The sequence below is a fragment of the Cygnus atratus genome, chromosome 2, assembly GCF_013377495.2.
Source record: "Cygnus atratus isolate AKBS03 ecotype Queensland, Australia chromosome 2, CAtr_DNAZoo_HiC_assembly, whole genome shotgun sequence".
Classification (NCBI taxonomy): Eukaryota; Metazoa; Chordata; class Aves; order Anseriformes; family Anatidae; genus Cygnus; species Cygnus atratus.
Genome location: NC_066363.1, coordinates 143707249 through 143730935, shown reverse-complemented (window position 1 = coordinate 143730935; position 23687 = coordinate 143707249). Strand labels below are relative to the sequence as shown.

Sequence of the window (23687 nt, the reverse complement as noted above, 5' to 3'; positions counted from 1 at the left end):
TAAAAAGCCATTTGTATGAATTTACGACTGTTGATGTTACAGTACATAATCCCGCTGAGAAAGGGTGTTTATAGTGAAGAACAGATACAATTACTATGGCTTTCTCTTTAATCAGCAATATCTTGTGGAATTCCTAAATCTCCAGTGAATGGTGGGATATTAACTACAGATTACTTGGTTGGCACCCGTGTTACTTACTTTTGCAACGATGGGTATAGACTATCATCCAAGGAACTTACTACAGCATCCTGCCAGCCAGATGGTACCTGGAGCAATCACAATAAAACACCTCGCTGTGTAGGTAGGTAACATGTAAAAAATCTCTAGTGAGTAAGAATGTGACTATACATTTTGTTTATTTATCCAAAGTAGAAAACTTTATATTATTTAAACTTTCAGCTTCAGGAAACTTTAAGTTGTGTGTAATTGTTGATATTAAATTACTGCGAAGTATATATTTGAAGTATATATATCTGAGATATATTCCAAAACATTCAATGATAGCAGAAGAAATACACTACAGATTACAGAATACATTCAAGCTGAAAATTAATTTTCAGCTAAATCAAAGGTAATGGTTGCAAAGGTTTATGCAAAAGTCAATCTGCAATGAGGTCTGCACAGTTCATATAATGTTAACAATTAACAGTTCAGAATTCCAAAGTCTCTCTGGTATTATTTGAAATTATTGCTGATTATTATATCCAGCCTATCATTATAACCCAACACTATCTAAACTCTGGGAAACATCACTGAAGAGAAAATGCCTGCTCAGTTCCAAAGAGAAGCAGATAACTTCAAATTTATAAATGGGGTATGATAACCCAGGTGACTGTAAGGCTGATACAGAAATGTCACAGTGCCAGATGCATATTAAAATTTGGATTATTTCACCAATTGAACTGGAAAGGAAAGAAAACATACCCAAGATAATTTTCAAGGATTTTCCTTTTTTTTTTTTTTTTCTTGTTCTTGTAGGCATTCCTACTGTGCCTTGTAGGTATTCCCTTATGCCTTTTCCTTTGTTTAAAAAAGTAATGTGAATTGAGAGGAAGAAAGCAATATCCAGTAAAGATTTTCTTCTGTGACATTTTCATTTGATCACAGGGAAAATATTATGCTTACTAACATTCTTCAGTTAGATCAGGGTTGTAGAAGGATGTTTGTTTCCAAAGGAAGTACATTTTGAATTAGGGCATGAGATAAAGATGTGTTGCTGCTGAAAACCCGTTCTGGATATATTATTTTACCTGCCACCATTGTGCAGCCTCTCCAAGTCTTTAAGGTCTCATATAATGTATCTGGGTAGAAAATCAGTCCTGTATTTACATTTAGCTAGCATTTTAGTAAAGATTCTGATATCTGACTATGAATCTACAGCGAATTACTTCAATGTATGGAGCTATATTATCTACACCAATTACGTAGCTCTGCCTACACCAGTCACTGATCTGTCTGGGCCATTGATTGTTGTTAATTAAATGAGTGTTACCTGCTTAAATGCATGCAATTTCAAATACAGTCTTATTCTTCAAACATCATATCACTGGGTTTAAAATATGTTTCTAAATTAATAGTTCTACAGGTTTTTGAAATTTGTCTGTACTAAACCACAAATAACTGTGTTTTTGATATTTTGGAAGTTGTTACATGTCCAAGCATCAACTCTTTTACACTGGAACATGGAAGATGGAAAATAGTGAATGGTTCACATTATGAGTATAAAACAAAAGTAGTTTTCAACTGTGACCCAGGGTATTATGGTTTGGGACCAGCATCTATTGAGTGTCTTGCTAACGGAACCTGGAGCTGGAGAAATGAGCGACCTTACTGCCAAAGTGAGTACATGCTTCATCTATATTTGCTGTGTAGATTGCAGATAAAAATATTTTATTTGGCTTAATTAACAATTAACTAATTTGAAATTGAGATCACTTAATCAGAAAAATTTGTCACTAACCCTAACCTTTAACCAAGGTAGTTAAATAGCAATTATTAATAATGTTCCAAACAGTGTTTGTTTTTAACTTTACAATTGTATTGTTTTTTAATTATTATTTTCAAGTTTTGAGTATTTTTGTGAGGAAATAGTAATCTTTGTATACAGACAGAATACTTCATATTGCAGTATTTATTTAGCTGGTTGATAAATATTGCATATTATTGGATGTGCGTTTGTGATACTCAGATACACATTTCTGTTCTGTTCTGTTTTTACCATAAAGTTATTTCTTGTGGGGAACTTCCTACACCTCCAAATGGAAATAAGATTGGAACTCAAATCACATATGGATCTACAGCTATATTTACTTGTGACTCAGGATACATGTTAGTTGGCTCTGCTGTAAGGGAATGTCTGTCTTCTGGACTCTGGAGTGGAATTGAGACCAGATGTTTAGGTATGGATACAACTGTCAAAACATGCCTATTTTCTTTATATCTATCAGATAAAAGTAAGCAAGGTTAGTTAACGTGTCTCTTTCTCTTAGCCTTTCAAACATTGAAGAGAGTTCTAAATTAAAAAAAAAAAAAAGTGTTGCTGTTTTTCTTATCAAAAGATTAACTGTGCTAACCTTTCCACAGTTTGAATCCCATTTGAATCCCTTTGCCTGTGTCATTGGACTGCTGCATATGGCTCCATAGACCTGTACATACACAGCAAGACATATGGATTACAGATCTGTTGGCTTTAATACTTATCCTTAGTAAAATAACTGCATAGTGGACCTGAACTCAGTGGATATGTTATAGAATTAATCTGTATACTTGCAAAAGATGGGGAAAAAAAAAAAAAAAAAAAAAAAGCATAAGCATGTGGAAACATGGACAAGAGCACTGCATCCTTATTTCTGAGAGAAAATCACTTTCCCAATGTTATGTATAGATTTTGAAAACCCCTTAGTGGTGCATATTTAGACATCTTCATTTTTTTTTAAATGCTCAGATGCCAGTCCATGAATTGTTCATGAATAAAGTGAACATGTGATCGTAATGAAACAATTACAGGCCTTCTTTTTAATTCATTATCACCAACTGTACCTTGAGCTTACAGTGTTAATTGTAAAGACATTGATTTTTACTCTATATACAATTAATATTTTAGTTTCTGTTGAAATCAAAGTGATGACAGTATTCTGATTTTAGAAGGCAATATGAAAGACATATTGGCCCTTGTCATTTGTGTGGGCATGAACATATAAAAGAGTATCTGTGAACATAGATTTTCTATTTAATTTAGTGTTTCTAATTCAACTAATATGTATGTTAAATGTTTGTGTTTATTGCTGTTCAAGTTTTCAGAAATTTAAAATTTTTCACTTGAGAAAAATAAATCTAAACAAAAAGCCAAATTATATTCTATTTATAAATAGCATCTTGGAAATTTTCATGTTTTACACATTTACCTAAATAACTTCATACCTTAACTTTAAAATCAATATATATAATCAAGTTCATATATGCTAGTATCCAGTAACAATAAGTACAGAAAATGCATTTTAATTTATTATTTTTTTTTTTACTAGAAGGGAAAAAAAAAGAATCTAAAAGATTCATTGAAATTATTGCATCAATTTAATGTCACTACAGTAAATCTTCAAAGGTATATCTTCAAAGCTTTGATGATGGCAAATTGAAGATAGGATGGATGAAAGTTTTGATTGCAGAAATAGAATATAGCATACAGCATATATAGCATGCAAAAAAAAAAAAAAAAGAAAGCATTTTGTAAAAATAAATGCCAGTGACAGATTGTTTATAAAAGGGAGATGGTAATGACTAAAATAATTGCTGTTGCAGCAACACTGCCTGTTGTGGTACATTATTTTGCAAGAATGAGATTTCTGGAAAGAAAACTTCAGTTCAATTCTTGTTCCCTCAATAATTAATTCAAATTAAGAATGGGACATAAGTGATGAGTTCAGATAATGACAAGTCAGAAGACATATTTGTTTAAGAAGGCTGAAAAATAAAATGTTGGAAGGTGCAGAGAATGAAAGACAAACAGCAAAGCAGCTATAGAATTCTTAGGCAGGCATCAAGCAAGAAGGAAAGAAAATTGGCCCGAGGGAACCCTGTGAGGGAGGATATAGGGGCAAGGAGATAAAATACAGCAAGAAGATCTACAGAGCAGGTATTGTTATGATCTGAGAAATACATTTCTGTACAACTTATGAATAAATTATGGTATTTGTTTTCAGTTACTGAAAAAAAAAGTAATAAAAAATAGATTTTTTTCGTACTTCTATTTTTTTCTTTCTCCTCATAGCCATAAACCTTATTTTTTTTTTTAGCATTTACCTCAAAGCTTTTCTACTTTTACTTGCTGAAAAATGTAGTCATGCTTAGACTCACTAGATTAAAAAAATAAAATATATATATATATATATATAAAAAAAAAACAGGAGGCAACACTGTTTTTCACTTTTTAAACCTTTTTTCTCCCAGCAGTACTCTTGGTTTTCTCTCAGCAGTCCCTTACTTTCTACTTCCTTACCTTTTTGCATTTTTTTTCAGTTTTCTGCTGTAGGTGTTCTTTTTGTTTTGTTTTGTTTTGTTTTGTTTTGTTTTTCCTGGCAGATTTAAATATCAGTTTGTGGTATTTGCATTCAGTCCCCAGTGAAAATAATCTACCTTAGCTCCTGAACAGTTTTAGATCTGAATTGCATTTGGGAGAAATAATTTAGCTATCTCACTGCAAAAGACAGTTAGCCACACTGTATGATCGTTTCAAGTGAATGCTAGTTATTACAACAATGAATTTTGTGATTTTATTCAGTTTCATCATACAAAATTTCACAACTAAACCATTGCTCTTCCATAATGATTCCCATATATATTTCCCAAATGAGAACAGATTTAAAACAATGTACCTTTCTGGTTTTGCACTGTTTTTTTTCAGTAGTCAAATCATATGGCGTTACTCCTTTTTCATAGCAGTGTGACAAAACTGACATTAGTTATATGGAAGATCATATATATAATACAAACAAGTAAGTGGGAAAAGGTTTGGGGGATTCAGCTGTGAGATGAAATGAAAGAATAGAATTGATCTTTGATGCCATTGCACAGTAAGTATGTCTCATTCAGAAACAAAAGCAGTTTCTCAGAAAACTGTACATGTGCAGAAAATTATACATGTGCAGTATTAGTTTTTTCCAGGGTACCAAAGATCCAACAGTAGTCTGAGACCTTTGGAAACTTTCCACAATCACTGAAATCAATCAATCAATCAAACAAACAAACAAAAAACACTCCAAATCCCCAATTTTGTCTTTTTTATATGTATCTGTATAGATGTAAACTTGCAGACACCAACGGAAGCATCAAAAGATACTGTATGGCACTTCAAAAATCATTTCAAAATGTTAATGAGGTGAAACAAAAATTATTTGACGTAACTCCATTAAAATGAGTTTAAAATGGAAGTCTTGTAAAGCAATTAACAGGAGAGGGTGAAAATAAAGCAAACGAATAAAAATACTTATTTCATATATTAGTATATATTAATATTAAGATTTAAATATTATTTAAATCTTAATAAATATTAATGAGCTTCTGACTTTATTACAACCGTGAGAACTTATTCAGCTGCATAAATTTGTGCAAATTTCATCTATGTTCTCAAAGGTTCTCTCATCAGGAGCTCTGTATACCATTACAGACACTTTCTGTGGCAAACATACTCAACAGCTTACCATATGCACCAACATGACAAGATGGTGATTTGAAATGAAACAAATATTTCAAATAGTCAAACAAATAGTTTCCTATTTGTTGGGGACTTCCTTATCCAGAAGTCACATTTCACCCATCAAATTTAATCAGTATGAAGGTTCAGACACTACCTGTATTCCTGTATTGCAAATTCTGATTACTTTGGCATGATTCATACAATGGAGTACTATGTGAGCTTTAAGTTCTTGAGGCAAGAAAATCTCAGAGTTTTTTTTTTTCCTATAAGAAGTTTCTAGCCCTCAAAGAAAGTGAGAAAACCCTGCAAGTCTACATCAGAGTTTACATTATAAAGACTGCAAAGTTCAAAGGAAAGAACAATCCAAACTGCATTCCCTCTAAATGGATTTTCTTACTAGCAACTCCATTGTTTTGAGTGTTTTATTTGTGTACTTATTTATTTGTTTATGAGAACTAGATGACAAAAGGGAAACAGGAGTTTGGGTAGCTGGTAATATTTTTCCACTTAAACTAAACTAATAGTTGTAACACTGCTTGCTTTCCTTGTTTGTCTTAGTTGAGTTCTTTGTCCTGTGTCATTTTCTCTATGAGGTCTCCATTTTCACATGATTTGGTGAATCGTGGTGCCCATTTTCCAGAGTTCATTAAGAAAAATTGTAACAAAAGGCACATGGTTCATTCTTTCCCTGATTCCTTTAGGTTAAAAGCATGTTTGTGATATTCATATAAAATATTTCTCATTTTTGGGGAATAGAGGCTAGGCCAAGAAAGTTACGTTTATAATGTATGCAGTTTTACATTTGTGATGGAGATTACATATATATTTATATTTTTGTATTTATGTGGACTTCTATATCTGTGTATTTTTATATTTATTTCTTTAAATTTCTAATGCCCTAATGTTAATTTCAATTTAATCTTAGCCAAAATAAAACTAGTAGAAATAATTTAGAAATCTACAGGTTTTAATAAAAGGAATCACTTTAGAAAGGAGGTTTGATAATATAAATGGAATTTAGTATCTTTGCTTCACTGTCTTTTTCAAATTTCTTAAATGTGTAAAGTGCAATACTGTAGTTTTCCCCAAGTTAATAAATATAAAACTTTGAGTGAAGTTATACAAAAATTTGAAGATTTTCTTGCTTTAATTAAAGAAAAAAATAAAATAATTTTTACTTTAAACTTCTCTGACATATTTACTGATCTTTTTGTTTGCTTATTTGTTTTTATTTATTTATTTTTTATTATTTATTTTGAAAATTCTAGCTGGTCACTGTGGTAGTCCAGATCTTATAGTCAACGGTCAAGTAATTGGAGAAAATTATGGGTATAGAGACACAGTTGTATACCAGTGCAGTCCTGGTTTTCGGTTGATTGGTTCTTCTGTACGAATATGTCAACAGGATCACAACTGGTCTGGTCAGCTTCCATCCTGTGTGCGTAAGTAAGAGTGGCAATACATACTGATTTCTGCTACAGGAATGTCTATGTCAGAAAAGATGAAGAGTATCTTTGAATTTAGTAAAAGAGAATGATTTGAAGTAGATCCTCAGAAGTACATGGCTACATAAAATGTGTGATTCATCCATCAGATGAAGTTTAATGTTGTCTCTTAAAATTTCCACTAGATTACTGCATCTTTTGGCAAGTAAATACCTGTTATTTAAAAGTAAATATGAATTTCAAAAAGTGATGGGATTTAGGCACTCAGATACTCTAATTTGAAAGTGGCTTTATATGCCTTAGTGGCTTTTAGAAATGTCTAATGTAAATTTACTTTGACTGTAGTATTTAGTGAAGTAGATCCTCTTGAATTACACTGTCAGCGTTGGTGATTAAAATTATTGCTTATTGCTTCATCAAGTTTATACTATTTTTTTTCTTCTTCTTCTTCAAAATATACTGTTATTAGTTGTAGGTTTTTTTTTTTTTTACATGAATTTTCTATTTTGTTAATGAGATTCGTTTTATGTGACAAGTTTGTCAACCTACCTGTCAACGTGTTTGTCAACGTCTGAACTTCTTCAGGGTGAGGGTGACAGCACTGGAACAGGCTGCCCAGGGAGATTGTGGAGTCTCCTTCTCTGGAGATATTTCAAGACCCGTCTGGACACCTACCTGGGCAACCTGCTCTAGGGAACCTGCTTTGGCATGGGGATTGAACCCAATGATCTCTTGAGGTCCCTTCCAACCCCTACAATTCTGTGATTCTGTGATACCACACAAAAGACTGTTATATAATAAGAAAATATGGTATTTCATTTAGAATTTGAGAGTACTTAAAGGGTTCTCAAGTGAATTATAATGACTCAATAATTCAGTTTCGATGATATTAGAATATTGAATACACTTTTATTTAATATATGTATTGAATACTTTTTTGTCCAACTGCAAATATTCTGTTTTTATGCCTTCATTCTTGTTGCAGAACACCTTGTTGTAATACAAGCTGTTAATTCACTACCCTTACTGCTCACTCTCCTTACTGTTTTACATAGAATGAGATATACTTAACACTACTATAATAATTTTATTAATTTTGTTTCCACTTCATTTTCTAGTAATAAAACATTACTTTTATGCACATGGAAGTGTGCATAATTTATTTCTTTGACAACTGGAAACAGTTTCACAGAATTACAGAATGGTTAAGGTTGGAAAGGACCTTTGCAGGTCATCTGGTCCAACCCCCCTACTCAACTGGGGACACCTGGAGTATGACCATGATCGTGTCCAGGCAGATTTTCCAGGCAGTCCTCCAAAGAGGACTCTATAACCTCTTTGGGCAACCTATTCCAGTGCTCTATTTGTCTGAATAGAGGGGAATGTGTAGTAAAGCATTTCAGAAGAACACACAAGACTTGGGAAAAAGATTAGTTTTGCCAATGACTGTTATAAACAGGAGCTGCCTCTAACATTGTGATAGATGCTTAGAAGCAGATTTACTTTTGATCAAAGGCTCAAATGAAGTGTATAGTGAAGTGAATAGCTTCACATTTCTGGATTTACTTAACCTCCACAAGTCTTAACTGAATTTTTGAGATTAAATGTTTAAAATTAATGGTTCTGACCTTTTTACTTTTGAATTCAAAATTCCGTCTTGCTTGTACAATGGACAGACATTGATATCGTTGTTTATTGTTACTGCTTATGCATGTGTAGTATACTTCAAAACTTTAAGCAAATTTCATACTCCTGTTTTCACAACAGTATCTTTTATTGTTTTAGGTACAATGAAAAATATTTCTGTGTGGCTGAATACCACAATACTGACAGCTTTATAAATGTTCGTAGTTTAGTGCACTATTCTAATTTCTCTTGTGGGGAAAAATGCAATGCCTTATGTTAAAAGTTTCTGATACCAGTAATACAAAGATAATCATAGAATCATATTAATAGAACATACTAATTTAATTTTCATTCTGTATTCGTAGAATATTCTGTGACTCGTCTATATGCTGTAATAGTTTTTAAAGATCATTTCCACTTTTTTTGTTATTGCTAAAATTTATTTAATTTATATTCTATGAATAGGTTTATTTTAGTATTATCATGTCTGATCTAAAAGGAGAAAAAGAGAAAGTATGTTTGTCAGACCTAATTAATTATTTAGAAAAAATATAGAAATATTTAGAAAAACTCTTAAAAGATAAAAAAGGCATTTTATTCAGCGATATTTTATTTATTTTATTTTTTCATTGTAAAATAGTGATGATTATATTCTTTATCAATTATTAGATTTTGTTAAAATATAGAAAAATATGTATACATTTAAAAATTATTTTTATGCAAATTAATTTGTGATTGATTTTTCTTACATCTGGTCTTGTGGGCAGAGAAAAAGGAAGCTCTTCTGTAGTTAGTTTATGTAAAAATACAAGAAAATATTCACTCACTATGTCCATAACGTTTCATATACCCAGTCATAAGTTTATAACTTCACTAAGTACTTAAGCCTGAAAGATAAAAGAATGACTAGTTAAGGCATATTTACAAGAAATAATTTCTGCGGAATTATATATTTCCTTTCAGTTCCAGTCTACATGTAATGAAAATCAAGTGCTTCCTTTTCTGCTGAATATTCAGAAGAATTGTCTTCATTTGCTCTGATTACTATATGGCAAATTTTATTTAGTTTATGTAAATATTTTATTAAATTGTATGAAATAACTTCTTTTTTTTTTTTATAATCCTTAATAAAGAGCCATTCCAAAAAAAAAAAAAGGAAAAAATATAAAAATATTTTTGTCATACAAGTATGATTAGAAAAGAAACACGTGAATACTTACTAAAATATGTCAATTCTTATTCAGTTCAGAGGTGTAAACCTTTCATGGAAAGCACTCACTGTCTTATAAAATCTTTAAAATGCTCTTATGTGATGATTATAACGATAATTATAAATCATGAAAAGTTATAACAGCATGCTCTGTCTGCTTTTTCTTTCTTTGTTTTGTGTTATGCTAGCTGTTAGCTGTGGTCACCCTGGTAGTCCGATTTATGGAAGAACAAGTGGAAATGGTTTTAACTTCAATGACATTGTGACGTTCTCGTGTAATACTGGGTATGTTATGCAAGGACCAACCAAAGCACAGTGTCAGGCTAATAGGCAGTGGAGCCACCCACCTCCAATATGCAAAGGTATGAAGCATGCATTTGCAGATTTCAAACTTGGAAAATTAAGATGGGAAAATAAATTGAAGGTAAAGGGGCACTGTCAAGACAAAATATGTATTAAAAATCATGAGTCTTACTAACAGGCATTTAGTTGTTAATATTACATTTATAACTATGTTCATTAAGCATGTTTTATTTTTCAGTTAGGTCTGTTCAACGTTCAAAAAATTGCCGTGATAACTCTTGCAGAGAAATATTCTTATATGTCTGTAGTTTTTATTGATTTTGTAAAGTAATTATACAAGTTTCTTAAGTAAAATTATGTATAGAAGGTTTTTTGTTTGGTTGGCTTTTTAATTCAGAAATAACACTGCATTTTTAGCCAACATAGTTCGAAAATGGCATAGGAAAATGTATTTTTTCCCTTATTTCGTTTCTATTGATCTGACTGCTTATCATTGTTTTCCATTTGTGTTCTTTCTCAACACTTCTGTCATATTTGGACCAGAAAGCCAACCGTATCTTGGCCTGCATCAAAAGAAGTGTGACGAGCAGGTTGAGGGAGGTGATTGTCCCCCTCTACTCTGCCGTCATGGGACACAACCTGGAGTAGTGCCCCCAGAACGAGATATGGACCTGTCTTTCCAGGTCCAGAGGAAGGCCATGGAGATGATCAAAGGGCTGGAGTACCTATGCAGACAGGCTGAGAGAGTTAGGGTTGTTTTGTCTGGAAAAGAGAAGTCTCCATGGGAATCTTATTGCAGCCTTTCAATATATAAAAGAAAGACAGAGAAAATTTTTACAAGGGCTTGTAGGGGCAGGGCAAGGGGTAACAGTTTTAAACTGAAAGAGAATAGATTTAGATTGTACATAGGGAAGACATGTTTATGATGAAGATGATGAAACACTGGAACAGGTTGCTTAGAGAAGTTGCGGATGCCCCATCCCTGGAAGTGTTCAACGTGGAATTGAATGGGGCTTTGAACCACTTGTCCTTCACCAAAGCAGGGTGTTTGGACTAGATGATTTTTAAGGTCCCTTCCAAATTTAACCATTCTGTGATTCTATAATTCCAAGTTATGTATTTATAGTAATTTATCCTATATTGTACTTCCAGTAATGTTCTCCACTTTCTTTTGATCACTTTGCCTTAAGTGATAACAGCAAATAGTTTACAGAAGTTTAAGTTCCAAAGGCCTATTTGTTGTTGAGAAGTTACTATTTAAACAAAAAAACAACAAAAAAAAAGGTACCTAATAAATATCATTTTCAGTCTAACTGCTATAAATCACCTTGGTGTTCTGAAACTGCAGAGTAACATGCAAAACTGTCTGATATGGTACTGACTTGCAGGGATCAGAGACTCAGGAAATAAGCTGATTAGGCTATTTTTTGATATTTTACGCAGCATCAAATCTATTCGTTTTAAAACAGAATTTAAAAATAAAAAGAACCCACTTTTTGTAGAACATTATTACTGGTGTCTGTAATGTGCAATGTCTCACCAGAAACCTGTAAGTTGACAAAATAAAAATAAAAAATAAAAAATAGTCTTCTATTATTTTTAAATGTATGAAACCTAAAGTAATTAAGGACTCAAAAATCCTTCTGTATTCTTAATCATCAAAATCTTAGTACAGGAAGAAAATAAATTTGCATTGTTGTAAGGGTTGGACCAAAGGCACATTTAGTCCCATTTAGCCCAACGAATTTCCAGCTGTTGGCAATAGTTTTTGTCAAAAAAAAGTAACACGTTGAAAACATTGAAAGTTCCTTATTTGATGGATAGGAAGCCATGTACCAACTATTTTAGTAAACTGCATTTGTATAAGTCTCAAGTTTATGCTTTTTCTCTTTTTTTAGTGGTGAATTGTTCTGATCCTGGAATTCCTGCAAATTCCATAAGAGAGAGTAAAATAGAACATGGAAATTTCACATATGGCACAGTGGTATTTTATGACTGTAATCCTGGATATTATTTATTTGGCTCTTCAGTTTTAATTTGTCAGCCAAACGGCCAATGGGACAAACCTCTTCCTGAATGCATTAGTAAGTAGATAACACGTTTTTATTTGTTTCTTTTATTCTATTGCTTTTTAATTTGCTTTTATTAAGTATGTGAACCGGAATAGGTATTATTTTACAAAACATTTACATCAGTCTTATGACAGCAATTAGAATAACTATATTTATATGCATTTTCATGTGTGATAATGATGGAAGGTCTCAAGGGCATCTGAAGTAGCAGAGTTATATTATTATTGTATGCAGCAAATAACGTGGAAACCTTGAGAAGTGCAATAACCGAACTACAAAAATCTTTGAATGCTTCAGCACAATGATTAGTAGCAGGGACAGAAGGTAAAAACATATCTATTGAATTTACCAATATATCTCCTCCATTGGCCACAAAACTAGAATCACACTGAAACTTAAAAACTACAGTGTCCAACTGTTGGGTTATGTTACTATAATATCCTCTGGATTTCTCTTTGGACAACAGCAAAATCTGTGAAGACAGTAAGCAAGTATGACTCTGTAGAGCACCAAAAGTATCCTCTGGATCTTATCCTCAGCTTACCACACTATCAGATGTACCTGAACAGCAGTCATATGCAATTTAATACTAGGAAGGCAAAAGCATCAACACAAGGATGCTGTGTTTGTTCCGTCTTGTTGTGAACAACTTTCTAACTGTGATGTTAGAAACAAATGTAGTTATAACCACAGACATTTCATAGATGTTTAATTTACGGGAATCATGGACAGGCGTTTACAGTGTTGCAGGTATACATTCTCAATTTTGCTTTTGTTAGTTTTAATTAATTGAGATTTTTCCAGTTTTGCTATTCACACTAAAAAAAAATATATATATGTGATTTTTATTTCTTCTTACTGCTAAAACCTTTAGTTATGGAATTTTTCATTTAACAGGATAAGTAGCTTGATAAGTAGCAATTCACAGTTAAACTTATAACAGAGTCAACAGAGTCTAACTGTTAATAACATTAATTTTTAAGATACCACTACTGTTTCAGAAAGACAAATGTTACCTAGTAGTGACAAAGCTCCAAAGGGAAATAAATCCGAGAGGTAAAGGTGCAAAGATTTTTTTTTTTCTTTCTACTTTTGTGTTTTTCTCCCTTAGTCTTCATTCAGAATTGTCAGAAGTAATTTAATAATGCACATTTTACTCTTTTTTAAGTTGACTTTTGTCAGTGAAAGTTCTATGTGGAATTTTAAAATGACATCCTCAGCTTTATTTGCGTCATTTGTATAGAGGGGTTAATGCATAGTAACCCAGGCAAGTTATTTTATAATAATAAGCTTACTGAAATTTATTCTGATGCAGCTACTGTATATTTTTATAGGACCCCATCAGCTTCAGGTGTATTTTGCAAATTGGTTCCATTTCTGGACTTATGTAAGTCAGTCATTCAATAGCCAGAACATTTTTTTTCCCACTGTAAGAGCAATGGAAAAGAAGTTGAAAACTGGCTGTATGTTTTTCTTCGACCTATGTTGGATTATTATTTTGACCTAGCTGGATTTCAATCTCTCTTTAACTAGTCTCAAAGAATCTACTTTCTTTTGAAGTACCGGTAGAGTAGACGCACTGTGACAAAGGAAATGTTATTCACCTGTAAAGTAACTTAATTCCTTTGAAACGTGATGTCCTACAACACGTTCTCTTCTTCTAGCTAACATAAATACAGTAAGAAATAGATTTCAGTGGAGACCTGGACCAAAATGCTCTTTCAATTCTTCCTTTTAATTACAGTTTTTAAGGGGCTTATGCTATTTAGCATATCTATGCACATGTTGCTAGAAAAAATAAATGTGAAGTGTACTCTGAATGAACGATACATATCGACAATATATCTTACAGAATTTCTGTGACCATATTCATTTCCTGGACTGTAGCATATTCTCATTTTAGTTCCAAGAGACATGCTATGTCTGAGTTTACATATTTCATGACATTTAAGCAAGGTAGTAGAATTAGGTGTGTATAAGCTAACTTTGTATATGGTGTTGTGCAATCTGTAAGTGGAAATAACAAAAATGGCAAGGTTACTAAAAAATAACCACAGTATGAAAATAACTTACAATTATTGATAAAAATTTACACAAAGAAAAACTAATAGGGAGTTTATCCATGATCATGTCTAAGATTGTGATCTTATCCCGTACAATCTCTGTGCAGTTAACATCAATAGATAGTATGTAGGAACAGTTTAAAACAATAAATTGTTAAAAATATGTAGAAGAATATCCGCACAATATAATATTTTAAGTAAACCAAACTCCTGTGAATTGGTACATTAGAACATTATCTTGTTTCTAAGCCTAATAGATGTCATGACCAATGATTTGGTACCAATGGATGAGAGATTCATATTTGCATATTCTCTACTTCAGCAGTGACTTTGGCAGATATTGTCTTCCTGTATTTGTTTGAAGAGTAAATGCATAATTTTGTGTGTATGTGTGTTCATGCCATAAGGCTCAACTTATTCACTGAGTGCCTTTGGACATCAATATCTGTATCTACCTTTCTGACATCTACAAACATTCGTTTCACAGCTTTTGATCCTTAATATACTTTCTGTTTCTTATCACATAATGTGGTCACCTCCCCCAAACCCTAAAAAGGTCTACTTCTTCACAAAATTTCTGTATGGAGTTATGAAAGTGATAACCACAAACTGTTTGATCAGTGATAATAACCTTTTTTTATCTCCAATAATTATGCATTGTAGTGATTGACTGTGGCCATCCTGGCATTCCTCCTAATGCGGTCCTGTCTGGAGATAAATATACATTTGGATCTACTGTTCATTATACTTGCACAGGTAGACGTTCTCTGTTAGGGCAGTCATCTCGTACGTGTCAGTTAAATGGACACTGGAGTGGATCTCTTCCTCATTGCTCAGGTAATGCTTTCAAATTAATGTGTGCTCTGAAGTTATTTTGAATTTCTGTTGATTTTATCAGAAGGCCATTTTTTAATCTGGAAAATCATATATAAAATTGAAATACTACCTCAACAGAAGTAAAAAGAAGTAAAACCCCCCAAAAGTGAAAACTCCGTTAACAAGAAAATCATATCTTTAAGATGATGTTTTTGGGTTTTTGTTTTGTTTTGTTTTAATTTCCAAAGTAACTATTTACCTGATAGACACTTCTGGTATATTTTAATTTTATGATACATACATCTTTATAATAAAGCCCAATACACTCCACGTAATTTCAGGATAGGGTACTTGGTTTTGAGAGAAGACTGTCTAGTCCTTTTGATAGATTATCCCTCACTGAAGTCAAGATATGTTTACTGGACACCTTTACTGAATATTCTGTTTCACAAATTCAGTTTGATTCAGTTTAATAGCAGTGATCAAATGATAAACATAAATTTAAGTCACTAAAAAATGTTCTGCTTTGCCTTAATTCCATTTATTATTTACTATCTATGTAAACATAGATTGTGATAGAGGTTAATCATGTTATCTGTTTTAATTGTTAGTAAATATTGGTTGAGGGGGAGTCTTTCTTGTCATCAATATGTTTCCAGTGTATAGCTTAAAGGAATCATTTTTTTAAAATCTTTTTCTGACCTATGTAATTTGGATTACTTGGATATCTTCAGAGACAGAACATACGAAGAAGACAATGTACACATTTTGTCTTGGGTTACAACTATGCTGAAACAAGTTGAAAAATAAATTATATCCAAATGTGGTAGTTTCTATACTAGTTTCACACAAAAAACGCCAGGGTTCTTTATAGTATTAGTAAATATGAAACTTTTTTTTCTCTCATCTACATCTCTTTTGTGTATTCAGACATATACTGTTCATGTTAGTTACACCTTCAGAATACACACGTTTACAGCACACATAACAGAAATGTTTAAAAACTAATAACAAAATAGGACTCAGTTGTCCCCTTGTACTCGGCTCTGGTGAGGCCGCACCTCGAGTACTGTGTTCAGTTTTGGGCCCCTCGCTACAGGAAGGACATGGAGGTGCTCGAGCGAGTCCAGAGAAGGGCGACCAAGCTGGTGAGGGGTCTGGAGAACAAGTCTTATGAGGAGCGGCTGAGGGAGCTGGGCTTGTTCAGCCTGGAGAAGAGGAGGCTCAGGGGCGACCTTATCGCTCTCTACAGTTACCTTAAAGGAGGCTGTAGAGAGGTGGGGGTTGGTCTGTTCTCCCACGTGCCTGGTGACAGGACGAGGGGGAATGGGCTCAAGTTGCGACAGGGGAGTTTTAGGTTGGATGTTAGGAAGTACTTCTTTACCGAAAGGGTTATTAAGCATTGGAACGGGCTACCCAGGGAGGTGGTGGAGTCACCATCCCTGGAGGTCTTTAAAAGACGTTTAGATGTAGAGCTTAGCGATATGGTTTAGTGGAGTACTTAGTGTTAGGTCGGAGGTTGGACTCGATGATCTTGAGGTCTCTTCCAACCTAGAAATCTGTGTCTGTGTCTGTGTGTCTGTGTCAGTTAAAAAATTGTACTAAATTCCAAAGAGTTCAAAGAATTGCTCAGTATCTGAACCTTTGACTGAAAACTTTGCAGATGAGCTTGCAGATGAGGACAATCTAAATGTTATTAATTATCTTGCTCTATAAATCCCTCTTTCTTCTAATCTGCCATCTCAACATAAAATGTGACTAAGAAACTAGAAAATGTGAACATCTAATTTAATCCCTTAACCTTCTGTCACTAAAATCAGAGTGAAATTTGCCACAACAAGAGCAGAGATCAAGTCCTTATAACCTGTGATGTTTAGAGCTATGCACCAGAAAGCAAAGCTTAATGAGAAATAATATTACCTAATATCATTCAGATTCAATTTCAGAATACGTTCATCAAAAATGTTTTTACAAATGTGAATACATAGTATTATATTTGGGAAAACTCCTCTTTAGATAAAATCTAAGGCTCATTCTTATAGATTTCCATATAGTTTTCCATATAGTTTTTTGTCTTTATAAGGAAAAAAAAATTTAGTCATTTAAGTCTTTAATTTATGAATTCAAAAGAAATAAAGAAGCAGACAAAAATATCAAGAAATACAAATACAAAGCCTGAAAATGTAAGGAAAATGGCAAATAAACCTTATTGAAAGTAAAACTTTTCTGTAATTACCCTGATATTAAATAAGTATATTTTTTAGTGTATTGGGATAAGCATTCATAACTGATGCACATGAAAATATTTTTAATACTGATTTTTGTACCCATGTGTAGGAAATTCTAACCTGATATAATCAATTTCTCTCAGTACATGAAGAAACACTGTTTTGACCTAGATTCAAATGTGTGTTGTAGTCAATCAAATTCTACTGACCACTGCGTACACTTATTTTCTTTAGCTTTCTGTACCGAGCTACAATTTTATCTTAGGACAACTTTAGGGTTTCTTATCAGAGTTTATCTGAAGTGCTTTCTCATTTTAAAATAATTTTCAGATTACCACACAGAATTACAATACTTTATATCTTAAAATGTGTGAATCCATTGAACTTATATGCCTTGATAACTTGATTTCAATGTTTGTAATGTATATTAAAGCCTTGGATATTGTATTTTGTTGGTGGTGATATTTATAATAAGTAATAGAGAATTCTAAACTGACAGGAGATATACCATTATTATTGTTTTCATATATGGAGAAGAATTCAAATAGAAAACGCTAGTTCAGCAAACGTTAAGGTGACCAAATTTTGTCACATCATCCCTAAAACAGTTTCCTGTCTGTTACATGGCACTTTATTTCTAGCCAGAGCTAAAAGGGAAGGAATTGCGGTGTCCCATTGATATCCACTGGCATTCATAGACAGTTATCAGTCATCGCAAGCATGTCAGCTGAAGTCAGAAATTTGCAGCAATGTAGAATACCTCATAAATAATTAATTACTGAGTTGTATCTCTGCATGAGGTAATAAAAATATGTTCTGTTATGATATCATATCATCGTCACTTCCTGAAGTGATTAGTTATTGAGAAAAGCTACTTCTGTAACCTTCAATCAAAAAAGTTGGCAGTTAACATCCCTAACATTAAAGGAGTAACAATTCCTGGTAATAATTAGGCTTTAGAAAAGAACACATGATTTAATTTACAAGAGGAATATTTAATTTATACTTGGCACAGCAAAAAGTCTTTTTTCATTTTTTCATCATAAAATTATTTTAGGCATAATGCCAAGTAACTTGCTGAAAACAGAGCTGTTATTGTAGAGACTTTAGAAATATAGAATAATTGGTCCCTGTCCCAAATTCTTCATAGTCTCAAAAAATAGGAATAAAAAATATAATATAAGGATCCATAAAATAACAATAAAAGTATCTTGGACTAGGACATTTTGAAATTTTAGTAAAAATGTAGCAGACCTTTTTTAAACTAAGAGATGTCAGTTCATCTAAGTAGCTTGGACATGAGATAATCTGAAAGTTTATAATATTATTTGACTTGATATCATTTGGGTTGTAACTTTACCATTTATTTTTAAACAATGGCAAGCTGCTTTACTGATCTGTATAACATAATAGGTAAACAGAAAAGAGCCTAAACTTTTGAGTATGTGATTTTGAACCAGTCAGCTAGCTGTTATAATTGCTTGAATTAATATGCTATTAATATGTAAATGCTTTAAACTACATAGGAATGTGCACTTTTTTGCACATACATACTATAAAAAAAATCACAATGTAATAGGCATGACAACATTAATTAATTAACTAAACATTAGTTTGTTTGATCGTTCTTAAATTAAAAGGGTCAGTTTAAGCTTGGTTAACTTAATTCATGACAAAATTGGTTCGTAAGATACTGTGAGTAGTTCACAAGTAGCTTATTTTGTCAGCTGCTTCATCAAGGGTTTGGATAGGTAGAAGGAACTGCCAGGTTTGTTCTCTTCTGCATTTCCAAGCAAAGTTCTTCCCTTTTCTGTGACCCTCCAGATGTACCTTTGGACTGAGGCCTAATAGCTGCATTCTCTCTTCCCACATCTGGAGCTTCCTAACAGTTCACATCATTTTTTTTATTTTTTATATCAGGTATTTTAGTTTGTCTCAAAAATATAAATATAGATACATAATCTTAGATATTGCTACTACTATTATTACTATGCTGGTTATTTAAGCTTTGATGTATAACAAATAGTAGAAAGCATTAATCCTCATTCTTAGTATTTTCTTAAACACTTATAGCTGAGGGATACATTAGCTATCTGGCAGTCTTGAAGTGAACATTCAACATCTCTGTAAATCAGGGAAATACTTCATATCAGATGTACATGAAATTGTTGGTTAGAACTTTCATTCAGTGGTAAAACTGTTACAATTCTAATGACATCATAAAAGTAGGAAGTATTTTATGAACAGTTCTAATAGGCAAACAAGAAAATTACTTTTATGATCAAGACATTGTTTTTCCTCATAAATCCTTACTGTAGATGAAAAATGAGCAAGGTTTTGGCTTTCTTACTTGTTTCCTTATTCTTGTTTGATGATTCTGTTAACTCATTCAGGTATATCTTTATTTCTAAAAATATAGGTTTATTTATAAATACATATAAACATCTATTTTAAATGCAATAGCAAAATAATATTTCATATTTATTCCAGTCTTTACATTTCAAATTCTAGGTGATACAGCTGGTTCTTGTGGTGATCCAGGTATCCCAGGTCATGGGTCTAGGGAAGAAAACAATTTTAAAATTAAAAGCACAGTACATTTCAGCTGTGATGTTGGATATATTCTCCATGGCTCAGAAGAAAGAACATGTATGGCAGACGGAAGTTGGACAGGAAGACAACCTGAATGCAAAGGTAAATCACAGAAGACATACTCTTTTTTTCAAACTATGTTGTTAAACATTCTTATCAGAAAAACAATTTTATATTGCCAGTTTTGTGATGTGAATGATATAAAGTTGGTTTTGTACAGACCATTATAAATTTTTTTAAAAGATTTTGCAGTATATCAGTGGCTTGGCCGTAAGTGGCAAATTTGAAATTAGTTACAAGCAGGAAACTTCTTATTTTTTTCAAAGTTTTGAGGGGAAAAAAAAAAGTATACTGGACTGTTGTTTCTTTTTCTTGAGCCAGCATCAACTCTATGTGTTATCTAGTAGAAAAAATAAACAGAAAAGAGAAGTAGATAAGGCCCCTAGAACTCAATTTTTACTGAAAGATTTTTCCCAAAAATCTCACTATAATCTGATGTTCAATTAGAACCTTTATACATTTGAATTTCAGAGAAAAAAAGCTGAGTTTTAGTGAAATGACAACGTCAAGATTTCATTAGATACATCTATGTAGTAAATGATTGGGAAAAGGAAGCGTTAACATTTTTAAACACAGTTAACAATTTTGTTAACTATTGACATTTTTATTTTTCAATAGAAAATGAAAGCAAGTTAATTTGGAGTAAATCATTCTAGAAATTTCAAGCTATATGTATTTTCATAAAAGAGCTCTAACAGGATATTTATGGAGAATCATTTATTATTTATTCATCTTGATTCAAAATTAGGAAATAATTCCCAACAGATTTCTCGTGAAAGAAAAGCTTCCTGAATAGCAGAAAATACTTTGAGAACCTGTGCTTTTATTATCCACTTTAACTCTGTGGATTATTTGTTCACAAGAGTCATCGTGTTTTAAAAATTTATTTCATAAGCTGGTTTTGTAATATGAACAATTCCTACTGAATGATTGTCACCCTGATGCAAAGTAAATATTTATATACACTGGTGTGTTGGTCTTTGAAGGAATATGCCTAACCAAACTGAACTTCCTGCTTTTCTACTTGGATCTTACCTATTGTATAAATTAATGACCAATTGCTGTCTTACATTTTAAGATACTTTCTGTATTATTTTTTACCCAAAAATCTCTGGAAACAACAATTCTGGTTATATATATATATAAACAGAACTACTGTTCTAGTTTAAGTCATATAGATTAGATGTATATATGTGATTACATAAGAAAGATGCATTCAGTTTCCAAAGCTGAGCACTGAAGAACTGGGAAATACCAAGTTTAAATCTGTCTATGAAAGAATAGTTTGACTCCATCTGGTGCTTTGAATTAGAAAAGAAATGTACTTTGATGATACTATAGCACATGCATACCAGGGTGTCAAGTCCACAATGACAATTGTAGGTCAGGCATTTTCTTGGTTGGGAGTCTGTCTTTGAAGCTAAAGTAGCTTTCCTTTAATGCAGGGTTGATGACTGACTTTCTTTTTCTTTCTCTCTTTCTTTCTTTCTTTCTTTCTTTCTCTCTCTCTCTCTTTCTTTCTCTCTCTTTCTCTCTCTTTCTCACTTTCTCTCTTTCTCTCTCTTTCTCTCTCTCTTTCTCTTCCTTCCTTCCTTCCTTCCTTCCTTTTTTTTTTTTTTCTTTCAGATTAAATTCTTACACTGTGTTTTCTTATATATGAAAGGATAAAAACAAATAATTCATGGAAGCAGCTATTTACTATACAACATGCATTATCAGTAGGTGGTGAAACCTACATTTTTCAGCACAACAGCACAGGTTTCTGCAACATAACACTGCTGGCAGCATTATTGTCCTTTGACAGTACTATTTCACAAATTATCTTAACAAACTAAATTTTGAACATATTTAACATTTTACTTTACAGCTGTACAGTGTGGTAATCCAGGCACAACCGCTAATGGAAAAGTATTTCGTATTGATGGAACTACATTCTCTAATTCAGTAATTTATTCATGCATGGAAGGATACATGCTTTCTGGGTCATCTGTAAGACAATGCACTGCCAATGGAACATGGTCTGGATCCTTGCCAAACTGCACAAGTAAGACACATGTCTAATGGATAGTCTTGTTTTTCTCTTTCTCTTTATTGAAAGACAATAAAGTAAAATGTAAAGGATTTATAAAGTCTTCAGCTTTTTTTTTTTCCACTACTTCATAAATTTTGTATAAGGAATACTTTAAAAATATAGTGCTGTAGAAAGATGGATGTGTTTATTGAAAGACAGACACAGTATAGTAAAATACATTACTATTTCACTGTTATAAAATTTTACTGATACAGCTTAAGGTACTTGTATGGTTATATGATCTACCTACTTTATTTCATCGCTAGCATATATTTTTAACCTTGTTTATAATTTATCGTATGTTGTCTTTAGACATTATTCATTTAATTACTTTTCTTCATCATGGAAACTTAGTGGTATAATATTCTGGTTATCCAGGGGGCAGACAAGAAAAAAACGTGAAATAAATTCTTGAGAAATATTTTTGTAATGACTCCAAGGTCAAAACTCAGATAAAGCTTGTCCATCTCTCAGATAACACCTCTTTGGCCTTTTCACTAACATTATACTTGTTTTGGTTAGTCAGCTAGCAGAAGCAGTTTCAGGTTCTCTCACATTCATAGCAATTGTTTCTAAGCAGTTTATTTCCAAGGCTTTATTACATGTCCTAGTTCGTCTTTTAAAAGCATGGAGTAGAATTTGCTACTTTACACACTCAGTGCAACCCAAATAGAGGCCAAAAGATAAAGAAAGCTTGTGTTGTGTTGTATTGTCTTTAAATCCATCATAATTGGCAATCATGAGAACAGCTGCTTTTGCAGTCTGCAAACCTATGACAGAGTCCAGTGGTTATTATTTTTATTTTTATTTTCCAAATTATAACAAAAATCAGATTCATTGTACCAAAGATAAAGGCATTTTGTGATTTTATCCATATCCATATTTTCTCTTGTATTTTAGAGTGAACATTTAGACACTTAGCTGAAGTACATGCTAGAGCTCAGTCTTCTCAAAGAAAAAATGCAGGTGGAAATTTGAAATTTTTGCTTAAAAATAGAAAGATGTCTAGGTTGTGAGAAAGATATCTAGATGTAAGAGAGAATGTATCTAATAAAACAGAAGCATCATAAAGATAATATGCAATAGAAATAAAGTATTTTAATTAATACCTAAACATTATTTAAACTGTGTTAGGCAATAGATCTATTAACATTTTTAATACACAGTTCTCTCTTTGTTATGATTGCACATCTAAAAAATATATACCCTTATAATTTTATAAGTACTAATGCTTTTTAGGATCTTTAGTTTTGTCATATTGTGTATCCCCTAGAATGGCCCGAATCTGAAAAGAATGATTGAGTGAAAATCTTACCAAAAAAGGTACAACCTCTGAGAATCTCAGTCTCTCTCATTTCTGACTTTTTCATCATTGCTGACTATTAACTAGTTCCTAAAGGGATGTGATAGCACTACTAGTGATACAACTTGTATCTAAGCGGACACAGCTACTAGCACAGGCTCTAAAATATAGAGAAGTGGAGAGGCATTTTACAGAATAGCAGAATG

The 23687-nt window shown here is 32.4% G+C and overlaps 1 protein-coding gene across 3 annotated transcripts in view; it reads left to right on the top strand.

The window, feature by feature from the left end:
- CSMD3 (CUB and Sushi multiple domains 3) overlaps positions 1-23687 on the top strand; it is a 710218-nt gene that overhangs the window by 639910 nt on the left and 46621 nt on the right. For 2 of the 3 annotated variants that reach the window (XM_035546237.1, XM_035546235.1), the window contains 9 exons: positions 116-301; positions 1644-1838; positions 2226-2399; positions 6961-7134; positions 10162-10335; positions 12175-12360; positions 15075-15248; positions 19967-20149; positions 21975-22151. In XM_035546237.1, the coding sequence (XP_035402130.1) occupies positions 116-301; positions 1644-1838; positions 2226-2399; positions 6961-7134; positions 10162-10335; positions 12175-12360; positions 15075-15248; positions 19967-20149; positions 21975-22151 (1623 nt within the window). The remainder of the gene's footprint in view (positions 1-115; positions 302-1643; positions 1839-2225; positions 2400-6960; positions 7135-10161; positions 10336-12174; positions 12361-15074; positions 15249-19966; positions 20150-21974; positions 22152-23687) is intronic. The other variant, XM_035546236.1, reaches the window with a different exon arrangement.